We start from the raw sequence: 25,433 nt of genomic DNA on the forward strand, positions 1-25,433 counted from the left end.
ACGAAATTTGGTGCATTAGAAGATAAGCCCTAAGATGCATTGACAATGTGTGTTTAGGAATAGAACTAGACTAGGAATGAGTTCAAATGGATCTTAATTTGAAATGATTAAATATAAAGTGGGATTGAATATAGTTTCGTATATAAACGTGGACTCTAAGCAATAGAAGAATTAACCTGCTAGACAGGTTTGAAAGAGTAATTCTGAGGAGTTTCTTAGGGCCCGTTGTGAGAATGGTAATTGGCGAAGAAGGAAAAATGGTGACCTGTTTGGGCTCTTCAAGCAATGTAGCATCTCCTCGTACATCAAGATACAGAGGCTCAAATGGCTTGGACATGTGATGAGGATGAGCAAGGATAAAGTGTACATTTACGTTCTGGATGGTGCGCGGCGACATGGTAGGCCGAACGGCCGATGGATGGATGCTTTGAGGCAGGATCAGCGACAAATGAGGATCCCAGTTACCCTTATAGAAGATAGAGAAAGATGGTTGGCGGCTGTTGTGCAGGTCAAGGGCAGCTTCATGCGCTTATTGTGCCAATAGGGAAAGAAGAAGAATAAAGTTTCAATTGATAAAGAAATGTAAAAAAAAAGGTAGTGGTAGCACACTAAAGCACCGTGGTATGGTCGTTGAGAATCATTGCTTTAAGATGTCGCAGAATGGTTTAAACAAACGTAGGTACTGAGTTTACAGAATTTCTGAGGAGAAAGAAATATCAACGTTGGTGTGAGCCCTCTGACCTCCTATATTCTGATATACAGGTGATAGAGCGGTTAGATGTGCTTCCAGGTCCATATAGTCTCGATGCCAAAATTTAACATGGGCACATCAAGCATAATATACAAGAGGTACTTTGAAACCTCCGTATAACGATTCTCAGAGGGGATTTAAAAAAAAAAATCGTTATATCAAGGTATCTATTGGCTAACAATTGTTATATTAAGGTCTGACATTTATTGATCTCATAATTGTATGGGGTTCAACCTCGTCAAGACGATTAATATGAGCGATATGTCATATAACAATCGCAACCAATAATATATAGCAAAGACAACAATGCCTAAGGCGGGAACAGTGGGGTGGTAACGGTAGGTGGAGAAGCACGTTGTATTGCGGTGTGCCGAACACGAACAACTTTTGTAATTGTTTTTCTTTCACTCTCTTCTTGGTCAGTACTAATTTACGGGGGGGGGAGGTTATCTACAGTACAGGGGGCAGCGGGAGCAGGATGGCAACGCGCTAGTCTACCAACCTAAAGGTTGTCAGATTGCAAAAAATAGGCGTGGGAGTGACGAACCCACCCACCCTACGAAAAAACCACGTCAAGAAACGCGCGATGTATTTCCTAATACATCGAGCGAGGACTTAAACCTACATATTCTGTCGCCCATATAATAATAATAACAATATCTACAGGTTACCACCCTATATGATAAGCGCACCTCACCAGACGTTTACACGAGTACGTTCTTTTGTGGTTTATAGTATTGCTCGTAATCATGTCTTGAGCCTGACTTTATTTCCCTAAATGAGGTAGCTGTAGCTGTGAAATAATGCCACCAATTGATATACGACTTTGTACTTGCATGCAAATAGAAAGAGTTCGTTAAGGTACAGAGATGAAGAGCTCAGAACCACTACCACTAAACATCGAGTTTCAGATAAGGAAACATGTGACAGGGATTATTCAGTATTATAAAATAAATTCAAAATATTTGTGATAATGATTACTGAATAAATAAGTTTCAAGTAATGTTATAGAAAGGCTGCCTTAATTCAAAGTACTTTTGATGACGAATTTTTATTTATTGTGCAATTAAAATGTATAGATGTCAACAATCATTTATAATCTTAAATTAACATGAAAAAAATATTTTCCTCTTGACATTGTGAGTGGTATAAATCGGTTGCACCATGTTGCCAATGCGAGATAATCTAGCATAATCGGGATTAATGATTAGATTTGTATGCGATTGCCTAATATCCTTTTATTGTCCACAAATTTAAATAAACGGAAATACTTTAGATTGGGAATATTAATTTTATAAAACTAGCTTGATTATAAACTATCAATTCATTAAACCTAATATGCTTTTATATGAAATTTTAGAATAAATAGCATAAAATAAGGAACCAGCAAAGATGAACACAAATAACAGATAATTTTTCAATATAAATTCACATTTTTCGTATGTTAAATAAAATAAGCCTCCAAGATTGAGAAAAAATCGTGATCACTAAGAAAAATAACAATATTTAGTAGAATAAATTTCAAACTTAACACCTCTCCCTACCCCCTCCTCCTACCCACATGTGAATGTCTCTGTCTGAGACCCTCTAATATGTACTATCAATAATCATTATTCGATTGAATGATCTTTACCTACCTTCAGTGAACCTTCACTATGAGGCCCATCAGTATGCTGCTCTTAGTAATTCAAGAAACGTTTTTCCTAAATCTCTAGAAGACTACGACTTGGCAGCTTCGCCCAAGATATCGATGTATCCAGGGAGACTAGTTTTAATCACCATATCACACTTACCTAAACGTCAGGATATTGTGAAATATGGCTCTTTAAGCAGTATCCTTAACTTATACACTCACAGAGAAAAGCCATAAATTATTATGCAATAGAACTTAGGAAAGCTGAACGTTTCACATGCAATTTGCCAAGGAGCCCACTAGAGATTTACTTCTGTAGCACTGACATATTCATAGAAGTGGAGCTCCATGAAATATTAGAGCGAGCTATTAATTTAATTTCGACATCAGAACTCAATTGTAAAAATTTGTTAACTTCCTCAAATCAGAAATACAGCTAGTAAACATCGTAAATCCGGAATATTCAGTCGAAAATAACGTCCTCTTTAAAAATAATCGGTTTATCATCCCAAAATTCCTTCATCAAGAAGTTTTATAGAACTCGACAAAATCACATATAGATATTATCAAAATGAAAGAGCAAGCCCGATATTACTGTTGGTGGAAAACATATTGGCAAAGGCATCGAATCCTTATTCAAATTTTGCTCGAGTGAAAAACAATTCAGCAAAAGTAACTCTCTATCACTGGAGGAACCAACAATTAATATTCAAGGTGTTTATATCAGGTAGTCCGGATTTTTATGGAATTGCATATTTTGTTTTATATCCATTTTCTAAACAGCTTATCAAATATTTTAAGGAGTTAGAGTTAATTATTATTATTATATGGGTGACAGAACATGGAGGTCTAAGTCCTGGCGCAATGTACTGACCAAAAATATAGCAAAATAATTTTTTTTTTTGGACCAAACTCTAACTTGTTGGAGTGGATGAAAATAGCTTAGCCGCCGACTTTAAAAGGAATCCTGAATGTTTCCGAAAGCGGATGTGACCGAAGCGTGGTGAAAGTAAATCCTGACCTTTTGTTGGTGTTTTTTTTTTTTTAAACATATATTACGAATCGACGAAACAGAGGTTTTAACCAAAATTGATTTCGTTACAGTTGATTTTGTATTTATATGTATTGATTTTCGCAATCCCTGAGGATTTACTTTCAGTTCATTTTTTTCTTTTTATTAACTACGATTCCATAATCGTCAGCTGCCTTGTTATTTAGGTTTTGGCCATGGCCATTTTCAACTTCCAATCTTCGATAAAATAACCTTCCCTAACAGGTTGTCCTACTAGTTTCTTAATTTCTTTGTAAATAGTCATAACACCTGGGTTGTTAGTCTATAGGTATTTCTTCTCTGCTTTTTCCTTCTTTTAATTCAACTTGAACTACTCTTCTTCACCTCTCCATCTTGTTCTTTTGAAGTGTTAGTAGTTTCCTTTCCAAATGATTTCTGCAATACCTAAGACAGTCCACTTACATTTTCCCTATATTAAATTAACTGACCAAAGTTTAAATGGATTTTCCTCCGTGTTTGTTTCTCTCGAAGTTACCCCTTGCTTTAACTGGTTCACAGCTGTCGACTTCCGCTCGCTATACTTGCTCAAGAAATAAATCCACCACTAACGTTTTCAGTCGAAGTTGGGGTTGAACTCATATAAAAAGGAATCGGTTTAAGGTATCTGGTCATACCCATAAACTAGTCTGAACAGAATAATGTGCTACTTTTTTTATTCCAAAAAAAAAATGTATATTTTACTCTTTAAAAATATCTGATGAGACATCTATGTCCTAGGTCCCACTAAGTTCACGCTTCCTTGACTGCCTAGCTCCTGAACATTTTCGGAATTTCGGGCTTGGAAAGCCGGTCTTCTAAAATTAATTTTACCTACCTTATTAAATAATTAAATAAAATGATATACCACTATAAGAGCGGGGAGGGAAAATAATTGTCTTCTGGAATGGATGTTTGTTTAAACTAAACTGGTTATTGAGGCGCCAATCCACCCATTTTTTTAAAAACAATACCGGTCATTTGATACAAAACTATTTTTAAACTAATCTTTCGGGTTTTTTGTTTTTAATAGTGTGCCTTTAAATTAAGACTTTTACATAATATTGGCTTGAAAAAATATATTGCCTTAATACCTGTTTAAAAGATTAATATCGATAGTGATATTTAAAAGAAAGCGCTCTTAGTAGTCACGCTGTATGTTGTTTGAATTGTTACATCACGTTGAGTTGATAAGAGCCCGTTTGAGTTCCAGTCGTTAGTTTAACTTGCACCATGGCGGACCATTCTAAGAAATTTAAAGAACTCCAAGACATCGCTAATAAATTGCGAATTGATTCAATAAATGCGACAAATGCTTCCAATTCAGGGTTCGTATGATGTTTAACTAATTTTTATGATATGAGGAATTAAGTTTTTTAAGTTGACTTACGATTTTGATTTTTTTTTTCAGGCATCCTACATCTTGTGCATCTATGGCAGAAATTATGTCTGTCTTATTCTTTCATACTATGAAATATAAGGTTTCAGAACCCTTACACAAATCAAATGATAGATTTGTCTTGTCCAAAGGCCATGCTGCCCCCATACTATATTCCGGTATATTAATTTATAATGCACTTATGATTTGTAGTTGTATTGTTTCTTTATGTTCAAGAATTTAAAAATGAGTATTTAATTTGAATTTGAAACCAAAAAGTAAATTTGGTGTGTAGTGTTTTAATAAACAATTGCTTATACATTTTTTTGCATCATCATGGTCAAATTCCTAGATTGTAGAATCATATTATTTTATGATTGGTTACTAAATGTAAAGTTTCATCTTTAAATAATTTTCAGATTTACAGTTAATTGCTGTAATGTTAATGTTTGGTTGATTTTTTAAGAATTGAAGTATTGTTTTTAAGTATTGGTTTTTAAATTTAATGATAGTGCTACCAAAAATAAGTTTTAATTTCATAATGTATATAAGTAAATGTAAGAAAAAAATTAAATTTATTTTTCCAATATGTAGAAATAAATTACATGAACTGGTAATAATCACTGACCCCACATTATCATACTAATGCAATTTTAAGAAAAATTAAAAAAAAAAATAATTTTCATAGGGTAAAGACTACTTCATTTATACCACATTTGTAATAATAGACTCATAAGTTTATTGCATCTAATTGCAACATTAATGTAATTATCATCGATGATTATGAATGATAATAATTTATTTTCTGAAGTTCTACAAATAGTTCATAAAAATAGTAAATAGTATTATAAAAATACATAAATTATATGATAATAAAACTCAATTTTGGTAGCACTATCATTTACTTGTTAAATCAATACTTAAAACAGTATTTTAATTCTTAAACAACGAATCAAATTTACAAAAGTAGACATTACATCAATTAACCTATTGTTAATCTATTTTATAAACTTCTACTAGTAGTTTAAGAGTCGTTACAGTTAAATTAGCGTATATGTTCCTTAGTACTTAGTAAAAAAGAAATTACTATTATCATATCATATTATTTGTTCACCATCTAGACAATTTATCATAAAAAAAAAAATTACCCAAATCTGCAAGATCTAAAATATTAATTCTGTATAAAATTTGATGTAGTATAGTATTAGCTTAAAAAAAAACAAAGATAATTAATAATTCAAGCTTCTGGCTTGAACTTTAATATTCTTTTATACTCAAATTCAGAATTAGTTCTTATGAGGAGGTTATCGTGAATGATATGGTGCGCTGGTTGATTCCATATCAAAGCATTCATGTACATTTTTTTAATTTATCTAAATGAATATAATCAACCATTAATATTTAGTGTCTATCAGATCTTGATTTAGTTTGTATCGGTAATAAAAATTACTCAGCCCTAATCGTTCCCTTATGTGATTGAAAAAATATCTTTTGAACTACATTAAGCCCAATTTTTATTTATTTAAAATTATTTAATGATAAAAAATAAAAATTTGATTATAAATATGTGTGTGTTGTGTGAATTTGTATGAAGTTTTGGCCTCAGTTTTGATCTTAGTTATAAAAATAATTTGCATAGTTACTACACTTATATTAAGCTTAATTTCTATAAATATTGGCCATAATTTTTTTATAACATGATACCATTTTTGGGCTAACAGTAGATGTCCCTTTTTCTTAAGGGTGGCATGAACAGTGATTTAAGGCTCATGTTACCCTCTCTAAATTTTCTAGACCATTCTACCTTGAAACTAGAACATTATGATGAAATATATTTAATACCACATGCTGGATCATATTGTTTTGTAACTAAAGGAGTTATTTATTTATTTAGAAGTAATTATTATCACTAAATATTCTCCAGTGAGTAATAATTAAGAGAAAATCATGATCTCTAAAATAGGTAGGGATGTATTTAAAAAAATTAATATTGAAATTCTAAAATTTTAATAGGTTTTTTAATTTAGTATTTCTTATTACAGTTTAAAAAAAAATCTGTACCGTTACATCTCATTGAAGGGTCAGGGGTGCACTACTTTGTAAGGAAGTACTGTTACTAGACCTACAGTTATGCAAGGAGGTGATTTGATCAGAATCACACTCGAGTGCTAGATTTTTTCCCAATTAAGGTTACCTTATTACAGTTAGGTTTAAAAATGTCATTAGGCCTCAATATATTTCAACAGGCTTTGTCATAAATCACTTGTATTTATAGTTTCACCTATTTTAGTTTTCTCTATGATATCACCATAAAATATATATTAGTTTTTTATTGAATGTTGGGCATTAATATCTGTAATAGTGATGTGTTTTGTTGAGTCTAATAAAACAATCTTAACAGAATCTGCGGCAAAAATTAATTAATATGAAGTAGAAAATATGGTGAGAATCTTAACTGGAATAATCTGTAGGCAAATCAGGTGAATCACTCCTCATAAAGAGTGTGATGCTAACCTACTTTAACAAAATTGTGTTATGTATTCGGAATTCTCAGATAAATATATAAATTTATGTTGTAAATATGATTGTTGACCATTGAATTTAAACAAAAACTTGATCAAAGCGTGTGATTTGCATCAAAATGTTTAAAATTATGAAAATTATTCAATAATTGTGTATTTCTTTATGAACACTACCACTCTACATCTGGATTACATGACCTACATTGGATAATGGCACCTATAATACAAATCATAGACGAAGTAAACTTATTTTTTATGTTTGCTAACATTTCAGTGTTAGTTGTAGGCTTTCATTAACAAGTGCAAAGAGTCTACTAGTGTTACATGTTTTAGAATCTCTGCACTTGTGTTTTATTCTTTAACTGCATTCTGTAACCAACTTTTTCTTGGATATAAAATAATGTTTTAGTGTTTTTATAACATGTTTGTTTTTTTTACATTGTGAAGGAAAGGATATCCATTCAAATTTTCTTACAATTACCTATAGTTTTGTGCCTTCATTATTTTATTTTCTTAGGTCTGGTTTATAATTTTGAATTATTACATTGCAGCTGTGGCTGAAGCTGGGCTTTTCCCAGTCGAAGACTTGTTAAACTTAAGGAAGTTATCCAGTGATCTAGAAGGTCACCCAACACCACGACTTAATTTCATTGATGTTGCTACTGGATCGTTAGGTCAAGGTCTTTCTGTCGCTTGTGGAATGGCTTACGTTGGAAAATATTTTGACCAAGCAGCTTACAGGTAAGAATCATTTTCATCAATGGTGTGAATTATTATTTATTTTTTCCAACTCATAGTTCGTTTTTCTAATTAATCATCTATTAATTTAATATCAACAATTTTTAAAATTCATATTAAACTGGTAATGTTTGCTGATGGAGTAAAAAGTCAAATGTTTTAAAATTTTTTCTGGAAGTAATTGCTGCATTTTCTAGGGTGATAAGGGAATTACAATATTTTAATCAATAATCAGATTAAAGAATACTGGGATATTTTCCTGACTCTGAATTTAATGTTATATGTCGACTCTAAGAGCATTTCCATGGTATTTTATTGATCTAATAAATTTCTAAAATATGGCTTATAGAATTTATATTTAGGTATTGAAATAATCTGAATTATTTTACTTTTTCGGATTTATTTTGCTTGGATGACAGAAAGTGAAGAATAAAGTGATGAAATTAAATGATGGAGATCTATAGAAAAATGAAGTTGGAAAAAAAATTAGGTTTACCTAATGCCACAGTTCAAATATTACTTAAAAACAAAGTGGAACTAATAAATGAAGCTGGATGCTTTTCATATATCCGTTGTTTTAACATCATTGATCAAATCATATCTTGTGACATGTCCATGGGAATCAAACTTTCTTGCCATGATCTTCCTCTTTGTAAGAAAGTTATTATTTTTAAGTATACTTGTTAATAAGGAAAAGAGATGTTTTGTTTTTTGTATAGAATCCAATAGTCTATTCAAAAACCATTGGTCTAAAAAAAAAAAAAGAAGTTTTTTCTGATGTTTATCTCCATTTCTACCTAGATTTGTGTTAATAATATTGAAGTTTTTATTGCTGTGTGATTTGAAATTATAATTTTCAGAGTTTGGTTGTTTTTTAACACTAGTTACTATTTGTAAATCTGTAATATCTGAAATTATTAAATTTACTGTTTTATATACTTATTTAAATAAATTATTCCTTTTATTTTATTATTTATTTTGCAGGACATTTGTATTATTAGGCGATGGAGAATGTGCTGAAGGCTCAGTTTGGGAAGCTTTAAATTTTGCCTCCTTTTACAAATTGGACAACTTATGCATTATCTGTGATGTGAATCGACTTGGACAGTCAGGTCCTACAAGTTTAGGACACAATATGGATATTTACAGACATAGATTCGAAGCATTTGGAATTAATGCAATTGTTGTTGATGGGCATGATGTTGTAGAATTAGCTAAGGTTAGTTGTTAGTTTACTAGTTTGCTTTTATGATTGATTAAAAGTGTTAATTAAAGTAAATTGTAATTAACATATATTATTACTTTCATTCTCTTTATGATTTTTATCTTTACTGAAGATGTTTTTTGTTGCTATAATTGAAGAAACCTACAAATTTACATTGTTTAAATTAGTGAGATATCAAAATTTAATGAGGCTTTGAAATAACTGCACTGTTGATCATATTGTTAAGATAAACGGAGTATCTGTAGAAATCTACTTTTACTTCTACAGATATTTTATGTCTTCCTGTTCAAGTTTTCTTGGTGGTATGGGCACTTTTGGCCTTCTGACCTGGTCAGAATTTGGTGCTAGCTACTCACTAAATATATGGAAGAGAGGAATTAGATTTGCCCCACATGGTCCCTTAGCTTGACAATCCATGGTATATATAGGATTATTGTATGTATTTGTTATTTGATTCAGACCACAAAAGTTGTTACAGTGTCTTTGCATGGAGGAGGAATTATCACTTTTTCTTCAACCAGTTCCAGAGGTTCAGACCATGAATTCTCAGAAGGACTGGTAATATATTTTTCAAATTCATTCTACGACTATGGGTCAGGTGGAAAAGGACATAGTAGGCCATTTTAGCTTTTGTTCTTCCTCCATTGTGATAAAATTATGGTACACTCCTGATTGGCATCCTTACTTGCATGGAGGTTTGGATACGCGAGTATCTTATTCATTATGCCTTTAAAAATTCTTGTTTTACTAGTATTAAAATAAGCTTTTCTATTTCGTCATTCCTTAATTAATCTGGTATTACTTTTCATATTCACTCCTAGGAACCATTCTATCTGTGAATTCTATACATTTTATTTTGTTTTTAAATCCTTCTTTCATACTTTTTACTTCCACTTACTCCCTGAAGCTGAACAGGCAAATCAATTTGTTTTTTTAAATTTTGGTCATGCTGAGCTATTTTATTTTATACCTAATAGATATGACAGAGGATACTTGTTTTAAATAAAATCAGTCTATTTGTTCTTTTTTATTTCTTAATATCTGCATTAATGTAGATTGAAATTGGATACCTGTTTCATAATTTACTGTTTTTTTTTTTATTAGGATAGCTTTTAGATTTTTGAAATGATTTTACTTACTGTTTGTAATATAATATTTTGGTATTTCAAAAATCAAATTTACAATTTAATTGTATTATATGTGGGGCTAAAGTTATTTTATATTTATATTTTAATACAGTAGAATCCTAATGATTTATATTACCAAGGTCCTGAGGATTGAATTTGAATTAATATGATTTTCAAATTATTGGAATTTTCAATGATTGGGAGTAAAATTTTAAAAAATATGAATTAACAAAATAAATGCCAAATTTTATTTATATTTATGTACATACAAATGATAAGTACAGAACATAATATTTTTGTTAGTTAGAACTCAAAGGAATATATGAGCAGTGGTACAAATGTAGACTTGTATGCCTTGATTTTGGTATCTTTCCTCACCTCTTCTGTTTAGGAAGGTTTTATTTAAGGTCTAAAACAATCATCCAGCAGGATAAATATGTTCTAATAATTTTCATTATGAAAATCTTAATGTTACTTATCCAAAACTCTCTCTCTATATATATATCTTACCTATTTTTTAAATATAGAAGTAATATTTTAATATAGAAGTTAATTATTTCATGTTAGTTAAATTATGAAAAATTGAAGAATAAGTAATAAAATTAGGGAGAGCGAGTAGGTAGAAAGAATTTCATTGATTTGTGTGGTCAGTTTCCAAGATTTGCTTGGCTAAAATCAGTATAACAAGTGTTTGTTTCATTAATGAAGTGTTATTTTAAATTGATAATGTGGCATTTATTTATTTAATAGTATAAATTTAATATCTAGTGTTACATTTCAGCAACCACATGGAATTAGTTGGTAACTTGAAAAATTGTCCTAATGAGCTGGTGTGTTGTATGATCTCTCAAACCTTCTTTACTGTGTGTAGAATGTTTGGGAAATGATCACAATATACTTATCTTATTAGGACTATTTTTTAACTTAACCTGTTCCCTGTGACCACCAATTTAATAGTAGCTCCCTAATATTCACAGTTAATTTATTGGATTTTAATTCTCATGATTTTACTTATTGCATTTTTTAATGATGAAATCATTGTTACAGGCTTTTTCTGAAGCAGAAGCTACTAAAGGAAAGCCTACTGCTATAATTGCCAAAACGTTCAAGGGGCATGGCCTTGTAGGAATTGAAGACATGGAGAACTGGCACGGAAAACCCTTAGGAGACAAGGCCGGAAATATTATTAATGTATGTATTGAGTTTTAATTACATTGTTAAATGATATTTTGCGTGTATATTCATAACTTATTAACAGAAAAACATAACACAAACAATTTACTTGAAACTTTATAACTGCTAATCATTATGGATAATCACTAAAAAGTTGCTCAACATCCGAAATTCTAATCATCCACTCCTCACTGAAGCCTATACACGTTGTTTAATGAAAAAAAATCCTAGGTATTCAGTCCATACCTCATTAAAATTTCTTAATCCTCATTCTGACATTCTTAATCCAACTTTTCTTGAACTTGAATGGGATTAATTATTCCATTCCACAAAGCTTCCTTCCTACTAGAGATGGTTAAGATTGTATCAATCAGATACTTAGTAGTAGAAAAGTATTTTATTCAATGTCGAGGACAGTTCATACTGGGAAAATAGAAGTAATCTAGATACAAATATTGATAGTGATGAGCTGGACCTTGACCGTATAGTGGGAATTGTACTTGCTACCTACTTCAACCACTTATAATCTATTTGACTTACCTACCATTGTCAATTCCTGAAGTTCTCAATTTTTATTAGTATACCTTATAAATTTGTATCTGTAATTAGTTGTTTCAATGAATAATAAATACTAAAATAAAGAGGGTTATTAAAGTAAATAATATGTTTGAATTACTTTTGATAAAAACAAAATCATATTAGCTTGATGAAAAAGGTATATACAACAAAAGACAATTTTTAAACTATAATTTTATTTAAAATAATTGTTTAAACAGGTACATATTTGTGTGAAAATGAATTAAATCTACTTTTTCAAACTAGGTATGATTTAAAATTAGCCTACAATACAACAGAATGTGTGTGTGCGTGCGTGCGTACAATTCATTCAGGGGCACTGTAGACAGTCAGACGATTGCTAAAACAATAGGTTATTATAAATCAAAGGTTACGGAGCTACAACAGAAGTACTAAGTAAAATACATCAAAGTAGAAACACTATTCTACTTTCCTAAAACAATAGAATTGAATAAAAGTCCCTTTCCGCAGTTTTGATTAATCTAACTGTGAAGCTATTACAATTAATTAAAAGGATCTTTACAAAGTTATAATAATAAACAAAAAGCTAATCATTTGAAAACCATTTCTTATAACCTTCTTATGATAGTTCACCTCTGGCCTGCTAGGAGTGCTCGAATGTAGTAGCAGCACAGTTATTTAAATTATAAATATAATTTACACCTCTGTTCGTCGAAGACTTTTTCTACAGGAAAAGAGTATGGAACTAGCTTACAGCTATGGAAGAAATTTGCTGCCTTATGTTTTTTATTACAATCTACTTCATATATGGGTGATGAAGCTCTCTTTTTTACAATCAATGGTCCTTTCCTAACTTCTTATAGTTTATTTATATTTAATCTATTGCTGTTTGAAACAGATACTAAATCGCCTTCTTGATATTTGTTCTCTTTCCTAGTTTGATCCACCCACTTCTTATTCCTTCCAAAACTTATTCTAGAATGTTCAAGTGCTTTTTGATGATCTGTAGTCAAATCATTGTCACCTTTCAATTGTGTAGGAACTATATCAGATGTTATTCCATATAAGAGAAAAGCAGGCAAAAATTTAGCCATTCTGTGAGATGTATTGTTATATTCCTTGATAAAAGACTCAGCAACAGTAGTCCATGATACTTCAGTCTCATTTATTCGACAACGTATTCTGTTAAAACCAAAGTTTGATTTAACCATTCATTTAATCCATTCGATTGTGGATTATCTACTGCTGTATAGAGCAGATCAGTTCTCTTGTTGTTTAGATATTTTCTGAAATTCCTTGAATTAAACGCATCATATTGATTAACTACCAAAATTTGTATGTTGTTTCCTTCTGCCACTGGGTTGATCAGTTTGATAAAATTAGTAGCTCTATTTAGAAAAATGATTTACCAATTGTGTCGATGGACATGATAAGGGTATTCTGCTGGGCCCAACTCTGAGAATAATCTGATCGCTCTTCCACTTCTAGATTTATTTTTAACACTGGCTTCACAAGCTTAACAAAACTGGTTAGTTATCAGTATGCCCGTAGAAGTGGTGAATTTTTTTATGAAATTGAGTTCTAATCCCTCTGACACATAGATTCGCTCCCTGTTGTTCAACAACTTGAAGCTAATCTTGTCATCTTTAAATACCTCAGAAGCCTCAATCTCATCTATGATTGCTGCTTGATCATTTATTATATCATCTAGTTGAATCATATTAATCACCTTCAAACAGCCATCTTCATCTTCAAAGCTTTCTAGAACTGGGTTTCTGGATAGAGCATCAGCTTTTATGTTATCCTTGTCTTCCTTATATATGATTTTGAAGTTGTATTGAGACAGATACAACATCAAGTCACCCAACACTTCATCTATTTGTGATTTGTATTTACATAAATTGATAAATAGCGTATGATCCGATGTCACAGTAAAAGCCTTACCTATAGATAATGTTGCCATTAAACAATTGCTTTTTCTTCTTTTTTTTTGCAATTTTATTGCTAGGCGTTCTAGGTACATTATCTCTCTCATCATTTGACCAGGTGTCTATTTGTTAGAAAAATAACTGACCAGATGTAGGATACCATCTCATTGTGGTTGCTTCAAAACTGCACACAGACCTGAATGGCTTGCATCAACTTCACTGACTGTCATTTCACTAGATTTATTATTCCCTCCATTTCAACTGCTTCAAAGACTTAAGCCCAAATGTCCCTCAATAGATTGTGAAAAAATCAAAACATCATCAATATAAATTATACAAAATCAATTCAAATTATGTTTATATAAAATACCTGCCAAAATTCGTTGAAAGATAGCTGGAGTAACCATTTTTTTTTTATAGTTTAAAACCATGTAGCAAGACTTTCCATTGCCAATGACCTTTAGGCATTACGAATGCTGTATTTTTCTTGTCTTTCATTCGGAGGGGTATAGACCAAAAAGCTGATCTGATATCCAATGCAGTTAATTAACAGCAGTAACCAACATTCACTACCAGATCGTTGATTTCAGAAATTGATGGGGTTCAGGTACTACTAACCTGCTTATTTCTCGAAAATCTTCACATAGCGATGTTCCTTTTCCATCTTGGTTTTTAAATGCTATAGTAACAGGTGCAACAAAATTAGAGCTCAATTCTTCAATCAAATCATTCTCTAATAACTTGGAATTTTATGAGTCTATCTCCTCTTGATCAGGGTATGAATATCTTCATGGTTTCTGTGAAATATATCTGTCCTCCTTTAGTTTAATGTGAGCTTCGCCAACTCACAACTATACCCACATCAAACTTATCAGTGGCAAAACTTCTATCATTTTCACTTAATAATTTCATAATATCTCACTTTTTATTCTCATCTAAATGCTCTAAATTTATTTTGAAGGAATCCTTATCTTTTTTTAATGTTTTCAATGCTGATTTATCCTCTCTGGTTTCTTCAATAGTCACATTGTTCACTTCAATTATGTTGTCCTTCGTTTTATGTCTAATTCATCAATTTTCATCTTGTATAAGTTCAAACTTCTTTATAGCATCTAATCCAAGTAATAAACCATAATTAAAATTACTGTTTTTAAAAACAAATAGATTCAGTGTATCCTCTACTTCTTCTATTTTTAAACTTAAACTAGCCTGGCTTAGTAGTTAAAAGGATCTTTACAAAGTTATAATTATAAACAAAAAGCTAGTAATTTAAAAACCACAAGCAAACATTTCTTATAACCTTCTTATGATATTCACAAGCATGTGTGTGCTTGTGTGCTGCGTAATCAAATAGCTACATTGGCATTACCAATAGAAAATGTTTAACTTAGTTTAATAGGAACTCAGAAACCAACCAGTTTAAGTTAAATTGGTGACTTTTCATTTTAATATTTTCTTTCTTTTTGTATTTAATTCATTCCAGCATTAAAATACAATACTGGAATAGCTTAAATCATTTAATGGCTCAAATATTAAAATAATAGAACATTGTCTCATGAAATGGATTTAAAAACTTTTTCTAATTTAAATAATAAATTGACATTTCCTTCAAAAGTTTAAAAACTCAATTCTACAAGTTTAATTTAAGTATCTATGTTCAAGTTTCATCATTATATTTTTATGATATTATTTATGTATATATTTTTAAGATGTTATTTATTGATGAAGTATCTAATATACAATTCTTCGCATGGTTTTTAATTTGTGGAATATATAAAATTGTTTCAATTAATTTTTGTTTCATCTTCACTTACATTGATAATTTCATGATTTTAAAAATATTTGTATTAATTATTTTTAAATAACTGGTTATTAAGCCTTTTCTCTCCTTTTTTATTGGTTTTAAATTTATTGTATTAATTTAGCTAAACTTTTTTTTTTGAACATATATTTTTTAAAATTTCATTTATACCTTTGTACTGCCAAATTATTGCTCTTTTTCTGATTAAAGTTATTTGATAATATTTTTACACCCTTTTTTTACCATTTAATATTGCTGATATACTAGTTCTATATTACTAGATTAGTGTAAGTAGTTAGTAAAAACTTTATGTAAAGCTCAAATTTTAAGCCTATTACAATTGGTTGTATTTTTATTATTTGTTTGCAGAATTTATACAGCCAAATGCAGAATAAAGGTCCGTATAAGTTGGATATACCACCTGTGTTGGATAATGCTCCAAATGTTGATATCACCAATATTAAACTCCATGAACCACCCAAGTATAAGAAGGGTGAATCAATAGCTACACGTTTAGCCTATGGAACAGCCCTGGCTAGTCTTGCTAAAACCAATGGTAGAGTTGTTGCATTAGATGGTGATACCAAAAATTCCACTTTCTCTGACAAGATAATGAGTGTAAGTAGTAATATGGAATTGTTTCTTTAATTAGGTTGAATAATTGATTTAAGTAAAGTTTATTGTTCCAGATTTATAGTAGCTGTTTTTTGGTTTGTAATAAATTCTTAATTTCTTGGTTATTGTAGTACTATTTAATTGTTTTAGATGTATGCCAAGGTTAAGAAATCATTTTTGGTCTGTTGTAAACCTTCACAAAATTAACTTATGAATTAATGATTTTTAATTATTTCTAAGATACAATATAACACTTTTATACTTCTGCACAACTTATGCTTCATATTGTTCAGAGTTTTGGACTATATTACCTTCTTCAAGACCTTCATATTTAATTTTTCATTATTTTTAATGGTAAAAGTAATTTTAAATTACATCATATACAGACTTCCATAGAGCTTTCTTTGCACCTCTGTTGTAGAGGACCAGACCAGCCTCCTTTGCTCAGAAAGATCCTACATGTTTGGAATATGTGCTCAGCATTCTGTTCCCCTCCTCCACACTTGCAGAGTGGACTGGAACAATATGGAACTTTCTTAGGAGGTGAACTCTGAGCCTGTTGTGTGCCCCTGTTCACAAGTAAGAGATGAGGACCTGTTCTTGTCGAGTGACTTGATAGATGGCATCACCAGTGTCATGATGTAGATTAGTCCTGATCCATATTAACTAATGGAGGCTTAATTAATTATGTTTATTTCCAGATTGAGGGAACAGTCAAACATCCAACTCGAGGCGCATTCCTTGGCCAGCTGGTCTGTCCTCTCGTTTTTATTGACGCTGCAGTCTCTTAGGATCCATTCCATGACTTTCTTGTACATTTCCATCAGGCTTTCAAATCATCAAAGATATTTGCCCCTCTTTGACCTAAAGAATTTCAACACTGACACTGGATGAGTATGGAAAACAATTTTGAGGTTTCTTTATTGTCTTAAGAAGTGTTGAAGCTTCACAGATTTCTTCTTGCTAAGCTGGATAATTTAAGAAGCACTGCCAGTTAGTTAGAACAGCCTTTTTAATAATGTTCCCCACAGGAAATTGTAAATGGGTACTGGCTCGATCATTTTGCTTGTTCTTGATTGTTTTTGCTTTTTCGAGTCCATTGGTCTTTTGGGTACTTGATGCTTATATGCTGGAGAGGAAGACATTTCATATGTCCCTGGGGTATATTTTCCTTGCTTTTGATACCATGTATGGTAAGAACACTTGTGGTTTTCGAGATTCGAGCCAGAAAGGGTTATCTTCCAACAATGTTGATTATTTTGTGATGCCAGTCTTGGATTTCAGCAATCAGCTTTAAAGTAATCTGCAGTGTGTTTTGCCATGTAGTGGCCATTGAGGTGTCACCTTAGCAACCTCATAACTGTAACAGTGCCAGTTTGATTGGCGGGTTGACTATTATTTCGTGGTGGTCCTACAAAATGAAAATTTGATCACTGTAAATCTTAAAAATTTTTAAGTAATTTATCAACACTTATAGATTTAATTTTTTTAATAATTTAAAATTTGAATTTTAAGAACTTCAATTTTACCATATTTTCTCTTCCTTTTCCTTTTGCACAAAGCTTCTATATCACTTTTTTAAAAATGTTTAACTATTTTAAATATTTCAGGTTAATCCAAAGCAACACATTGAGTGTTTTATTGCTGAACAGAATTTAGTTGGTGTTGCTATTGGCGCTGCTTGTCGTAATAGATGTGTAACCTTTGCATCTACTTTCGCTACCTTTTTCACCCGAGCATTTGATCAAGTTAGTATTCTTTTAAGTAGCTTAAGAAAAAAAAAATAGGATTCTTTTCAGTTCCTTAATATTTTGTTTTTTATTCAAACAAAACTTTTATTTTTAGATTTGACTGAACATATTTATGTATTATTATTACTATTAGTTATAATTAATTTTATAATATTTCTGGAACTCAATTGGGGTGTGTTCAACCATTTTTATTCAAGAATTTATTTTTAAAAAATCATTGAGAACTGCATATTGAGCCTTACAGCCATGCCTGTTACAACCTATTTAGAAACAAGTCATATTGTGCACTTTATGATTGGCTTTACCAATACACTAAATGATACATATGTTTTAGTCTAACTTGTGATATTTTTTGGATTTGTGTCCTTCTGATAAACTTATACAGTTTTCATCATCGGCAATAAATAATTTATGCTGTCATATCTCTTCTGTTTTTTAAAAATATTTCCTGCCTGTTCTAAAGTAATTTAAGGTTCATCCCAATACAGGCTCAGTGAATTGTTTTGTTTGTAGCAACTTATTTGATGCCAATGACTTAATTTTTCATTCTGACAGTTGGGCTTTTTCAAAGACTATTGTTTAGTCATTGGCTATACTGAAATTGGGTGTGCTTTGACCTGAGTCCAATCCTGACATTGTAGGATATACCCATTTTGATTTGCATATGGTCTGTTTATTGTTTCTGTTATTAATTCTCCTATGTACATGGCTAATATTTTTCTTTAATTTTTTTGTTTATGTGTTTTTCCTCATTGGTAAACATTTTTTTATCATATCAAAAGTATGAATATAGTAATACTAAGCATACACTCAGGGAGATTGAATTGTTCTTACTATGCTTGTTTGTAATGATACAGTTCTGTTTCTTTTCTAAATTAAACATTAATATCACCCACTGATAATTCCATGTCAAAAAAGAGGGGCAGGATGCTTCAATCATTTCTTTATATGCTCATAGAAAATATCTTTGTGAACCTTTCTTTTTCTATCTTCGAGCTAATTGGTTACAGTGCTACCCAGATTATGTGACCTGCATTCTATAATACGAGTTTAGGTGAACTCCTTGAATACAACTGATACCTGCTGCTTGGCAGTTGTTACCTGAATGTTAGTTTCTATTATCTTAATAAGAAGAGTGCTCTTTATTAAGAGCATTGAGCTCTCGTCAACCATGCTATTTTATGTGGTCTGTAATTGACCGCCTTTGAGCTCACATGGGCACGGTTAATAAAGCTGTTTTTTCTATTAATTTCTTTTATGGTTACTGTACTCTTTATGTAGTTAATCATTTTTATATATTTGTGGGTATATATGAAATATACTCCTGATTAAAATCAGAGAAATACCTTAATTTTTGAACTAAAATCCGATTTATTAAAGCTCTCTGTTTTTATTTTGTCTAATAATTTTTTAAGTTGATTTGTTAAATACTTAACAATTCTTTTCTTGTTGATTGCTGCAGTTACCCACATTCCAGGCATATTCAGGTTCAAGGCTAGGGAAGACAAGGTTGAATATTGATGAAAGGATTAATTTAATTTGATTAAAATTTAATTTTTTAAGTTTTCAGATTTTTTAAAAATAAAGTCATTTTTTTCTGGTTTTAATGTTCAATTTATGCTTGTAAAGTTTGGCTATTCATTTCACATATATAAAATAAAATCCCTGGTATAAATAAGATGTAATTGTTAGCATTATGCAAAGGAATGCTAACCTTAATCAGGAATATACAATCATTTTTATTTTTAGATTCGTGTTGCTGCCATTTCTATGTCGAATGCTAACTTTGTTGGCTCTCACTGCGGAGTCAGTATTGGTGAAGATGGTCCAAGCCAGATGGGCCTAGAAGACTTAGCTCTTTTCCGATCTATTCCTGGTAACATATTTTTTATTGCATAAACTATATTATTTAAATTATTACTAATCATTAAATATATAAAATATAGGCACCTGACCTATGGACCATGACCCTAAATTTGTTTATTGGGTTTAATCTAGGGAATAATTAATGTGTTATTAATCTGTAAAATTTAATGTTAGAATATTTATTGGTTGTAGTTTTATTCTGTGGTTAATAATAAATCTTACTTTGTATATTGTAAAAATTAAGAAAAAAAAATTCATGATAAGAAGTGAATAATTATGTAATATTATGGAATATTTATGTAAATAATTACATTTACTAAATTATAAATAACAATATAAACATAAAAAAATATTACAAAACAGATGTTTATGATAAACTAACGTTTATAATCACATATATGTTTATTTTAAATGTAAAAAATAAATATATATTCAAACTGGTTATTTAATTAGGGTACCGGTGGGTTGAATAGTTAAAATTAGACAAAATGTGTTAAATACAGTCTGTTACCTAAGTCAAAGGTAGTTCGTTCTTTCATGTTTTAAACATAATGAACTTGATGTTACAATCTAAACTGAAGTTGTATTTAAATCCAAAAGATTATTTCTAATGAGATATCGGTTATCATTCATCTTGAGGGTTGTGTGATTTTGTTTTGACAACACTTTCAACAGCAATATTGTTGTTACATCAAAATTTTAATGTATTATTATTACTTGTTTCTGTAAAGGATCCACTGTCTTCTACCCATCTGATGCTGTGAGCTGTGCCCGGGCTGTGGAATTAGCTGCAAATACCAAAGGAATTTGCTATATTAGGACATCTAGACCAAACACTGCTATACTTTATGATAATGAAGAAGAATTTAAGGTTCTTGCTTTATTTAATCTATCTTTTTTTTACCTATATTTTATTTATTTAGTTTTTTGTAATCAGTTCATGTTTCTGTTTTATTTGTCTTCTATGAAAAACATATTGGAAGTCAACAACTGTGATTCATTGATTGTTATAAAAATAAAAACAATTTATTAAAGTAAAGCTTCATTTTAGTTCTTATGTTATTATTTACAGTATCTAATTATTATTATTAACTGTATCTTAGCTGAAACTAAATCTTAGCTTTTGACTTAAGCTTGCCCTGCTTGCACTGGAATGGAATTAATTAATTCCCCTCTACCCTTAACCTGTGTGATAAATAGTTTTCAGGATAGGGTGGAGTGGGATAAATACAGAAGTAGGACACATATAAAATTTGTTTGAAAAATGGTGGCATTTGATCACCTTGCCTTGAAAATATTTTCATTGTATACACTCTTATTGCTACATCTTATTACTCAAAAGAGAGGGGGGTTGCCTCTAAAACTTTGTAAACCATGTTTTCTGTTTTAAAACTAGAAATCTCACTCATTACCAAATAAAAATTCATTTTACCATTGAGATCATTGTCAAAATTAAAAAATTGAAATAAAAAAACAATTGAATAAATAAATTAAAGAATTGTTTGTTTTTTAGCGTACTTAGTTTTATTTGCCCCATTATAGCTGTTGTTGGTTTTAAAGCTAATACAAGGCAATTCCAATTTTACTCCATCAGGATCCTGTTTCATAATGAAAGCTAATAGTATTAGTTCAAAATACAAGTATAGAAACAACGTGTTAATTACACTAATACTTTTTTTTTCATAATAGGGAGGACTATTAGTGATATTACAGGAGTTAAAAAGTACTAAAGTACAAGTTACTATTGTACAATTCAATGTAATTGTATTAAGTTAAATCGACAAGACTAATAGTATTAGTTTGCATTTTATTATGAAACAGGGCCCTGGTAGGTCAGAATAAGAATCTCTTTCTTATGTTTGAATCATTTACTTTTATTACTTAGTTTTGAATATTATAAATATAAATTTTTATGATGTTTTCTTGCAAACTGTTACATTATGTTTCTAGTTTGTTTCCATCAAGCCTACTCCTTAATTTAATTAATTCTTATAATACTTGTCATTAATAATAGTACATTTTATTTTTTTCTTATAGATTGGCAAATCTTTCATCTTGAAACAAAGTAAAGAAGATAAAGCATTGGTCATTGGTGCTGGCGTAACATTACATGAAGCTTTAAGAGCAGCTGAACAATTAGAGAAATCCAATATTAAGATCAGGGTTATGGATCTGTTTACTGTTAAGCCAATTGATGTTGATTCTATAAAAAAGCATGCGGAACAATGTAATGGAAAGGTAATAGTCGTGGAAGAGCATTATCCACAAGGTTAGTTTTTATAATTATTATTATTATTTTTTTTTTTTTCAAATTTTCATGTTTAAATAGGAAATATTTTAAATAAAATTTATATAGTATTATATTGTAGAGCAGGGGTGGCCAACGTTTCTGTATATAATATCTACTTTTTATGTTATAAGTGTTTCGCGATCGACTTGTCATAGTAATCTAAGGGGGATGAAAGGGTATGAAATGCATACTATGTTTATACACAATGTGTTTCAGTATCAAGTGAATTCCAGCGAGGTATGGGGGGATAAGTAATATATATGTTCTAAACTATTTTATTTTTTAAAGCTCTTATTAAGTTTTCGAGATATTGGCTCATGAAATAAATTAATTTCCAGACACAACTTTTGATAGCAGCATTGTGTACATGTGTTACCTAAAAAATCGATTTTTCGATACTTTTTCAAGATAGATTTTTAATTAAAATGCATTTTATTTATTTATTTTTTTTTTTATCAATTGCAATGTTTAAGTTTTTGTACTATTTGTTCGTAAACATGAAAAAATTATAAAGCTGCACAGTATGGCTGATAATTTGATTTCTATATTTCACTTATGCATTTTTTTTTGGGCCAGGAAAATGTATCGTGAAAGAATAATATGACTTACTTTTTTGCTAATCTATCAATAGCTCACTAAGTACACATTGTACTAAAATACAGATTTTCAGCTTATCTGCCTATGTAAAAAACAGCAACAATAATTGAAAGGGTCAAAACACTCATATCCAGAGAATTTAAAAGAACATGGATAATTAATAACTTTTGATCCATATGAAATTTGTCTGAAACTATTGCTTGAAAGTTTTGTCTTCTACTATTGCTTCAAAATCTATGGTACACGGAATTTCACCCCAGACATTGCAAGTGAGCGACGACCAACCCAAAGTGGCCTCTCGCGATCAACTTCTTGGCCACCTCTGTTGTAGAACATTTCTACTATAGGAACAAGAATATATATTTAAGTATTTTGTTAGTTTTTTTTTTTAAGAAAAATTTTGTCTCATTGTGGCTATGATACATCTTGTGTCTGTCTTTAATATATTTTACATTAGTCCTCATTTTTTATTAAATTTCATATTACCCATTAAAGTTTAAAATTGTGTTAATATCTTCTTCAAAAATCCATTCATAATAAAATATATTTAGTCAAAATCATTTTCAATGATGATATATGACATTATTTGTAACAATTACATAATTAATAATTAATCTATAATTTATATTAAATGGAATCAATTAATTTATAATTCTTGTATCAATAAAAAATGAGTTTGTTTTGCTATCAGCAATTAATTTAATTTTCTAAGTGTTAACTTGTGCAACATTTCTAGGTGGTATTGGTGAGGCTGTGTCTTCGGCTTGTGCTATGTCAAAATTTTTAATTAAGATACTGGCAGTTAATGAAGTTCCGAGGTCTGGACCACCACAGAAATTGTTAGAGAAGTATGGCATTGACTCAGGAAATGTAGTCAAAGCTGTGGAGGAAATTATTAAGCTGTAAAGTGTAATATTAGCACATTCCACTATAATCTATTTTGTAATGCTAGATTTGTTACAATAATTTAAAGTTTCATTTATAAATTTATAAAGAAGTTGTAACTATATTTTTGTATGGGGAAAACCTAATTTTTTAAGTTTGTGTATTCAATATAAATATATATATATATATATTTGTTCCATTATCATTTGTTTACTTTGTTTATTCAATATATATTTTTGAATTTCATATGTCTTATTGCAATGAATAACTGTTTTAATTTTTTTTTCAAATTCATTTGTGCCCATCCTTTTCCTCCAGTTTCCTTTTTATTTGTTACTTATTTTTTTATCTTCATAAATGTATGAATTTTAGTGTATGGTAAATATTTAATCCACATTGGTGCCATTTCTTTATGATTATTTACTTTTTTACAATATAAGTAAGTGTGCTCTACAAATTATTAAGAAATGACAATGGCTTGTGAAGAATGTACACATAGGTATTTCAACAAGACTATTCCATGTTAGGAGGTCCTGTGGCCATCTTTTCATAATGCTTCTGAGGATTGTTAGAATGATAAACTTGTGGGTATGTAGCATACATTGAAGGAAATTATATCATGTTATTTTTCCAATATTTTATAGACGTGGAGATTGAATTCAAGGAAATATTTTAATGTTTAAAGAAAATAGATTTAGGGCAGTATCAGAAAAAATGCATTTATTCATAATAGGGACAAAACATTGACACTACCATATTTTTAATAATTTTGACGAATCCCTGGAATAGATGATAGCCCTATAGGATATAAGTTAGGTGGTAAATAAATGATTGGGTTCTTGGATATAAAAAAAAAAAGAAGGTGGTTTTGAAACTTTTACACTATAATAAACTAAAAGAAATATGCACTAACTATATTACTATTGATTTCAGTTGAAACTAAACATATAAGTAAGATGGTAAATAAATGTCCTATTCTTGGATTTAATAAAAAAAAAAAAAAAAAAAAAATGATTTGATACTTTTATATCAGTTAAACAAACAATGTATAATAAACTTAAATAAATATGCTCTAACTATACAACTTGATTTCAGTTGAAACTAAACAGGATTTAATAAGAATAAAAAAGTACATCACTTCTCATCAATTAATTATAACTTTCCATGCCATATTGCTGTTTTTCTTGAATAACAGCATAACTCTAAGGGTTTTAGGAAAGTCTGTAGGACGACCTCAGATAAGAAAGAAACCACAGTCTAAGGTACCATCTTTGGGATATGTCCAATTCCAAATAAAATAGAACTTTGTTTTTGTCAGATATGCCACTATTCAAAGATGTGATATATCACTGCTTACCACATTATTCTCATCACAAGTAATTTGTATTTTCTCGAAATGTATAATAATTATTGTTAAACTAAACTTTATTAATAATTGAATTAATGTTGCTCTTATAAAATTTCATTATATTAAACTAGTTTTTAAAATTGAAAGGATGGAAATCCCTAAGGATGAGGATCGTATAAGTATATATAGATCGTTCTATTGAACACAGCGGCTCGGTGGG

The 25,433-nt window shown here is 30.1% G+C and overlaps 1 protein-coding gene across 1 annotated transcript; it reads left to right on the forward strand.

Annotated features, from left to right (window-relative positions):
- The first annotated feature begins 4,505 nt into the window (after window positions 1–4,505).
- LOC106682853 (transketolase) lies at window positions 4,506–24,111 on the forward strand. The gene is made up of 11 exons (XM_014423929.3): window positions 4,506–4,760; window positions 4,844–4,989; window positions 7,884–8,073; window positions 9,055–9,289; window positions 11,470–11,613; window positions 16,231–16,479; window positions 18,087–18,224; window positions 19,977–20,103; window positions 20,825–20,964; window positions 22,131–22,362; window positions 23,717–24,111. The coding sequence occupies exons 1-11, from the start codon at window positions 4,666–4,668 to the stop codon at window positions 23,884–23,886; spliced, it is 1,866 nt and encodes a 621-aa protein (XP_014279415.1). The 5' UTR covers window positions 4,506–4,665; the 3' UTR covers window positions 23,887–24,111.
- The last annotated feature ends 1,322 nt before the right edge of the window (window positions 24,112–25,433 follow it).

Source organism: Halyomorpha halys, unplaced genomic scaffold (assembly GCF_000696795.3).
Source record: "Halyomorpha halys isolate HHAL.00 unplaced genomic scaffold, Hhal_1.1 Scaffold447.1, whole genome shotgun sequence".
Taxonomy (NCBI): domain Eukaryota; kingdom Metazoa; phylum Arthropoda; class Insecta; order Hemiptera; family Pentatomidae; genus Halyomorpha; species Halyomorpha halys.